A 7,854-nucleotide genomic window follows, 5' to 3' on the forward strand; every position below is an offset into this window, starting at 1 on the left:
TCAAAAACACATTCCAAAATGTTGTCATACAGTATTTTGACCTGGTACTGGTAGATGTTGGACAAGAGCAGTGTAATTAAAGAGTTAGTTCACGTCTAAATTAAAGTTTGTAGATCAATGTATTGTCAAAGGGTTTAAGCATCTTTTTATGTGAGTGTAATTGTAAATGTAAGTGTAAGTCCTAGTCCTAGTCCTGAATGGCACCACATCATTATCATTATATGGTTCCTCACTTGCTACCAGAGGTCTAACATAACTCATTACAACTACACTCGTTACAGTCAGTGGCGATTTTAGCATGTCAATCTTGGTGGGACAAACTCAAAAAAAATGTTTTAGATGCATGCCAGCAAGCCACTACACTACACAACACAACACTAAACAATACATGAATTGCACTATAACAGTGACAAACGGTGCCCACAAACTGTTAGGGCCTACATAAAGCTGTAAAGATTAAGACATTAATGAGCGAGCTAGGATGGATGTAATCAATATAACTATTTGTTCAGCACTTTTGAAATGTACAGCAACAGAATTCAGAACATGGGCCGTTCTTACAGTATTCTCCCTGTACACCAAGTCAGAACCGTAGGATAAATAAAGGGGGCATATAAGCAGACAAAGAAAGCTCTTACAATATTCGATGATGACATTTCTCTAAAATAGGCTATAGGCTACATGTGCACCACCAAGTCAGAACAGTAGGCTAAATTATGAGTGGAAATGGGACCAAATTATTAGGGTGAGGCACATGGGCTATTAACAGCTTACTACACAACATACACTTAGTATTACTTTCTTAGCTACGGTATACATATCTCCCTGGCATATTACATAATTTATGCAGCAGCATACAATACATTTTTGGACTCACCTTGTTGTGCTGTGCTCACTTGAACAGGAAGGTGGTGCGGCGGTCCTTCGTGGGCAAATTTTGTCATCAAATAAAGAGAAATAGGCCGGATTTACAATTCCGAGTTGGATGGCCGTTCAAAACGTATTTTCCCAGTCGGAGCTCGTTTATTCCCGACTTCCCAGTTGCAATGCTTGCAGTTAGCCACTGTCACCGATTCCTTCCAAACCACTCATTGTTGAATTTGCGATTTCCAACTTGTTGTGTAATGTTTATGTCCAATGTCCGATGAGCACCAATACGTTTTATCTATAATTTCTCTTCATTATTTATCTTCATATGACAAGGATTAAAAAGGATTTGCCAGTAGATTGTCGACTTGATTCATGATGATGCTAAGCTTTTGAAAGTAAGATGTTGACATGATCAGTCCAATCAAAGCTACTGTACATATAACATGATTTGAAGTCATTTTATCTGTGGCCAATGACCTTAAGCCTTCTTGGAAGAGCACTTCTAATGTAACTCTATGGCAGAACCCAAGGGGCTTGAATTTTCTAAGTCTACCCTTAGACTTGGCGGTGACATAGTGTCCCCATGAATGACAGAACACTGAGCCAATCACGGCGCAACGCTCCGTGTTTTCTGCTGGCTTGACCCACCACCACAGAAAGCACTGAGTTTTTTTCTAGAAATGTGGGGCTCAAAACAGGTTCTGCCCCACCTACCCTGAATGACGGGTCGCCACTGGTTACAGTAATTGAGTCGCTTTTCTGAGTATTTGTACTTTTTCTAAATATTTTTCAGTAATTTTACTTCTACTTGAGTAGGATATTTCAGTACTCTTTCCACCTCTGGTGAGTGGAAGAGGGGTTTTGTGAATAAGTGAGTGAGTCAGTGAATAAATAGGTCATTTAGCAGACACTCTTATCCAGAGCAATTAGGGTTAAGTGCCTTGCTCAAGGGGACATTGACAGATTTTTCACCTAGTCGGCTCGGGGATTAGAACCAGCGACCTTTCGGTTACTGGCACAATGCTCTTAACCACTAAGCTACCTGCCACCCCGAATGAATAGTATATTTTTGAAATATATATTTTTAAGATATACAGTTGAAGTCGGAAGTTTACATACACCTTAGCCAAATACATTTAAACTCAGTTTTTCACAATTCCTGACATTTAATCCTAGTAAAAATTCCCTGTTTTAGGTCAGTTAGGATCACATATTTATTTTAAGAATGTGAAATGTCAGAATAATAGTAGAGTTTCATCACATTCCCAGTGGGTCAGAAGTTTTGGGTAGCCTTCCACAAGCTTCCCACAATAAGTTGGGTGAATTTTGGCCCATTCCTCCTGACAGAGCTGGTGTAACTGAGTCAGGTTTGTAGGCCTCCTTGCTCGCACACACTTTTTCAGTTCTGCCCACAAATTTGGTGGTCCCATGGTGTTTATACTTGCGTACTATTGTTTGTACAGATGAACGTGGTACCTTCAGGCGTTTGGAAATTGCTCCCAAGGATGAACCAGACTTGTGGAGGTCTACCATTTTTTTGCTGAGGTCTTGGCTGGTTTCTTTTGATTTTCCCATGATGTCAAGCAAAAAGGAACTGAGTTTGAAGGTTGGCCTTGAAATACATCCACAGGTACACCTCCAATTGACTCAAATTATGTCAATTAGCCTATCTGAAGCTTCTAACGCCTTGACAACATTTTATGGAATTTTCCAAGCTGTTTAAAGGCACAGTCAACTTAGTGTATGTAAACTTCTGACCCACTGGAATTGTGATACAGTGAATTATAAGTGAAATAATCTGTCTGTAAACTATTGTTGGAAAAATTACTTGTGTCATGTACAAAGTAGATGTCCTAACCGACTTGCCAAAACTATAGTTTGTTTACAAGAAATTTGTGGAGTGGTTGAAAAAACAAGTTTTAATGACTCCAACCTAAGTGTATGTAAAGTTCCGACTTCAACTGTATGTGCCTTGTTGCAACTAATTTCCTCTCTTCCTCTTTCAATGTAATGCATGCAAAAGATCATGACGTGTAACATAGTTCAGGGAATCTTAGCGAAATTCTAATTATCAAGGTCAACGTTTATATTTTAAAAGTAACTCAATTACTTTTATCTTACTATTTATTTTTAGTTGTAGTTTTTTACACCAGTAATTGTACCTCTACTTGAGTCAAATGTAATTAAAGTAACATTACTTCTACTTGAGTAGGATATTTTCGTACTCTTTCCACCCCCTAAATACAAACACTTGAGAGTAAAGTCTGGACTTCATTGGCTACAATCCAGTAACAACATACTGAACATGTTATTACGGTCATTCATTTTATATTTACATTTAACATTTTAGTAATGTAGCAGAGGCTCTTATCCAGAGCTACTTACAATTAGTGCATTAGTCGTAAGATAGCTAGGTAAGACAACAACACATCACACAATCTTATCAAGTACATTTTCCCTCAACAAAGAGAAAAAAGGCGCCGGCCTTGACTACATTCCACTGTAGTCAAAGCCTGTGCAAAATTTAACAAATTTCTTTAAACATTCCTACTCAATACATTATATAGAATTCCACTATGTAGTAAAAGTGCTCAAATACAGAGTAGGCTAGATTCAGTTAGTAAACTATAATTTTATGCCGTTATCTCGTGACCGGAGAAAACAACCAATGAAAACAACAGAGAAACTCGTGACGTCTCGTAGAACCCTCGTTCCAATTGGCCAGAAATGACCAAGTTCCGGTTAACCGCCCCAACCCCCACGAGCCAGTATAAAACCTTGGTGCGAGACAAAGCACGATCCCCAGCTGATCCGACCCAGACAGGTCCCTGCTGCATGAAAACTCTCCCGACATAGGCGTCAGGATCCCAGACTGACTGTGGAGGTTTAAACTCCTGGGACGCGAATGAAGAAACTTCTCCTGCTTCACTTCACGTACAGAGGTTTAGTGAGAAAAGGGAAAAAGAGTAAAAGAAGAAAATGGATCGTTTTAAATTGCGTAAAGCGGAACCAAAAGATGTGCCTGACATACTACGACTCATAAAGGTAGGCCGGAAACTCCCCCTAAAAACTTTGACAAGGAGTTGACCCATCCTTTATTATTATTTTGTAACCCTGGCTAGGCTAAGCCCAGTCGAAACCGTTTTGTTAGACTGCATTCAGAGATAAACTCCGCACATTTGTGTCTGTCTTGAAGGTGACGTAAATACCGACAATTTCTGCTGCATATCCGTAGGTATCACAGTTTTGTACCTTTGTGTTTATTACGTTGGCAACGAGGCCGGTTTTTTTCCGTTTGATGTTGTGGTGAAAACGGTCAACGCTGTTCTCTTCGTTGACGGTCCCTTATCTCAGTGAATGATCAACGTTACGCTATTGACTCGCTCTTCTTGGTTTTTAATCTGTAATGTTTCTTCTGTTCAGGAACTGGCTAAATATGAAGAAATGGAAGATCAAGTGATACTGACTGAGAAAGGTGAGTCTGAATGAAACTAAAGCATTTCTGTCTCGGTCACCGTGTGATTGACTGCAGTGCATACAGAGTTTATAAGGCGTTTATAACGGTTGTAATAACAGATCTGCTCGAGGACGGATTCGGTGACCATCCATTTTACCACTGCGTCGTGGCCGAAGTCCCCAGTGAGCAGCAGAGCAACAACAAGGGTAAGAGATTCTCATATCCTCCCCTGGAGCACACCTGTAAATCTCAGAGGATTGGATGGATATGCTGATTGTGACAGACAAGTATTGTATTATAGCAAACTGTATCAGATGGGCTTGACTGAAACGGTGCCTCACCTATGCATAGAAGAACGTTTCTGCCCCGCAGGGATCCCTGACATATAGCTACTTCCCCTATGCAAGACATGAATCAAACCTGTTAGCCCAGTTTGTACTGTATAGAGACAATAATGTACTGTCCTTACTCTATAGACACACCCCTATCCTTACAATAGTTATATTGATGTGGTACACAATGACATGACAGTTGGTGTCTGGAAGTAACTAGGTGTTTTGTTTGATACGTTGTTGCTGTACACGCACACACAAACATGTGTGTACATGTGTCGAGGCCTACTTCCTGTTATGAATGTGGATGTCACTCAGATGTAGGCCAGACACACTTGTGTAATACACACCCACTAACCAACTTCCGTTGGAAGCTTTTCTGAGCTAGAACAGCCTGCCTCCATGCATAGGTTCTCACAACACAACCAACTGACACGTCACCTCTCTACACAGTCCCCTGGCCTCACTAAAACCAGACTGAGTTTACAGCTGAAAGTATAAGTTACTCTTAACCATAGATCTATGAGCAGTTCTGCCCTAACCACCCTTAACCATTTAAGGAAAAATGCTAAACTGATCTTAGATTAGTATCTTGGGGTAACTCCGGTACGAGCTCTATGTTACATTACATCTGGCTTGTTTTTATGTGTGTGGGTTTACTTCTGTGTGTCCAGGTCCTGTGGTGATTGGGTTTGCCATGTACTACTTCACCTATGACCCCTGGATCGGCAAGCTGCTTTACCTGGAAGACTTCTTTGTCATGAAAGAGTACAGGGGTAAGCAAAATAATGTTATTTTCCTCTCCTGCTCTCTCTCTTTCTCCCTCCTATCCTCTCTGACCTGACCAGTAACCATAATCTCTCTCCTTCATGCTTTTACCAGGGTTTGGCATCGGCTCAGAGATCCTCAAGCTCCTCAGTCACGTGAGTAACTTAGGAGTTATGACCCACTACAAACTGGAGGGTAACTGTCAGTCAGTTGTTACACAGCTCAGGCCAGACTGTTGTAGAAGTAGGTCAATGCCTCAAACAGAATCCTGTACTTTCTGTAGAGCCCATTTCAGCAAGTTATGATTCTTTGTACAGACCGTTGATTCTGTTCTTGTTCTGTGTGTTTGTTTGGTTATTGTTGTTGAAATAATCAATTAATGTGTGTTGGGAAAAGAGGAGATGTAGTTTTAAGAGAAATGGTGTTGGCGGAAAAAGCTGATTTAGATGTGGACGGCTTTGTGTGAGGGGAAGGGGAAAGCTCACAGATCACTGTCAGATACATGTGTGCTAACACCTGCTCTCCCTTCCTCTCTCCCCCTCAGACGGCAGTCAAGACTCGCTGCAGCAGCATGCACTTCATCGTCGCCGAGGGCAACCAGGCGTCGATAGAGTTCTACAAGCGTCGTGGCGCCGCCGACCTCTCTCTGGAGGAGGGATGGAGACTCTTCAAGATCGACAAAAGCTCCCTCCTCAAGATGTCCTCCGGCCCCGAAGAGTGAGCTGGCCCTGAGACACATAGAAAGATGGGGGTGGGAGTGAGAGACTTGGGGTCAATTCCATTTAAATTCATTTAATTCTTTGCCTGTCTCTCACTTCAGCTGTGGGGTGGGGGGTGTGACTACTGACAGTAGATTACTATTAAAAGGGGCATTAAACATTACTAATCATATGTGTGCACTAACTTTCTCAATCTAGTTGCACTTAATTTAGGGTTCCATTTATATATATATTTTAGGTCGCGTATTTTATCTGAGGCCATCGTTTTTAGTAGTTGTAGTACAAGTTTACGTTTTTTTTTTTTGCTAATCAATGCACCTTAGGATTCCTAGCTTTCTCTGTAATTTGAATGTTTATTATGATGTTGGTGGAATTAAAAGGTTCAGAGCACATTTGTGTGGTGACTGATTTCTCTAGAGCTATGCGGGGAAATGAAGTCCCTGGCCCCCAATGCAGGTGGGCTTAGGTCAGAGGTTAGGGGTCATGATAGTGGGGAAGGGGAGGGCTTTACAGAACATGCATCACTCCATATGCCCTCCCTTCATCCTCTGTCTCTTGTGGGAGTCCTTTCAGAATGGTGACGTCATCAGGAAACTTAAATACAGCCTCGTCCTCTTTCTCATATGCCGTCCTCTTTCTCTCTCGTCCCCTCTGTCATACTTTCTCTCCGTGAAAGGGGGATGTGTGGTTTGTTATAACAGTCTATGGAGAGCAGAGGAGTGGAACACTGTTAAAGTTACTGCACTGACCTTGGAAAGATACCAAACTGTCACAGTATCTAATGCTCAGACACTCAGTCGCTCAGACACACACACACGCATTCTAGACAGATCTAACAGAAACCAGGGGCGTAGAAATGCAAATCAATGTGATATGTGGTGTTTTGTTTTTCACTGACTGCAGTTTGAACATTCACTGCAGCAATGCCTGAAAAAAAACAGTCAAAACCCAACACTGTAGTGGTCCAGTAGAGTTTAGAGCATATTACAAACACTGCCTCCTGTCCTCTCCTCCCCCAACCCCTTGCCCAGGCAGAGACAGATCCTCTTTACTGTAAATCAACACACCTAAATGCCTATAGCTCTAATAATGAATGTTAGTGATGGGACTTACACTTTTCTATTTGGCTTTTGCCTTCCTGACAGTGATTGTGTGTTTGAGGATAAAACCAGTTTCAAGTTCAGTAACAACCACCACTTAAAGGAGCAATATTAGTCATCCATCGTCTCTAGTGGACAGTTGTACTCAACTCTAAACCCTCATATGAAAATAATTTTTATTTGGCATTACTCCATTAAATACGATCTGCTCCACATACAGCATAGACCAAAATATTTACCGTGCATTCGGAAAGTGTTCAGACCCCTTCCCTTTTTCCACATTTTGGTACATTACAGCCTTATTCGAAAATTTATTAAATAAAAACAAATCCTTGTCAACCCACACACAATACCACATAATGACAAAGTTTGACAAAATTTGACTAAAACATAATGAACAGAAATACCTTATTTACATAAGTCTTCTGACCCTTTGCTATGTGACTCGAAATTGAGCTGAGGTGCATCCTGTTTCCATTGATCATCCTTGAGATGTTTCTACAACTTGATTGGAGTCCACCTGTGGTTTATTCAATTGATTGAACATGATTTGGAAAGGCACACACCAGTCTATATACAGTGAGGGAAAAAAGTATTTGATCCCCTGC

The 7,854-nt window shown here is 41.2% G+C and overlaps 1 protein-coding gene across 1 annotated transcript; it reads left to right on the forward strand.

Moving 5' to 3' along the window:
* Positions 1–3,667: 3,667 nt before the first annotated feature.
* LOC311103484 (diamine acetyltransferase 1-like) lies at positions 3,668–6,536 on the forward strand. The gene is made up of 6 exons (XM_084145054.1): positions 3,668–3,915; positions 4,294–4,345; positions 4,447–4,533; positions 5,334–5,435; positions 5,542–5,582; positions 5,972–6,536. Exons 1-6 carry the CDS (start codon positions 3,850–3,852, stop codon positions 6,146–6,148), a joined length of 525 nt encoding a protein of 174 aa, XP_084001180.1. The 5' UTR covers positions 3,668–3,849; the 3' UTR covers positions 6,149–6,536.
* The last annotated feature ends 1,318 nt before the right edge of the window (positions 6,537–7,854 follow it).

Source organism: Coregonus lavaretus (assembly GCF_964263955.1).
Source record: "Coregonus lavaretus genome assembly, chromosome: 2".
Taxonomy (NCBI): Eukaryota; Metazoa; Chordata; class Actinopteri; order Salmoniformes; family Salmonidae; genus Coregonus; species Coregonus lavaretus.

Bases quoted from the DNA above. Each gene is read 5' to 3' on its own strand.
- LOC311103484 (XM_084145054.1), top strand. From the start codon at position 3,850: ATGGATCGTTTTAAATTGCGTAAAGCGGAACCAAAAGATGTGCCTGAC. The intron at 4,534-5,333 runs GTAAGAGATTCT...CTGTGTGTCCAG, and splicing joins GCAGCAGAGCAACAACAAGG to GTCCTGTGGTGATTGGGTTT. The intron at 5,583-5,971 runs GTGAGTAACTTA...TCTCCCCCTCAG, and splicing joins TCCTCAAGCTCCTCAGTCAC to ACGGCAGTCAAGACTCGCTG.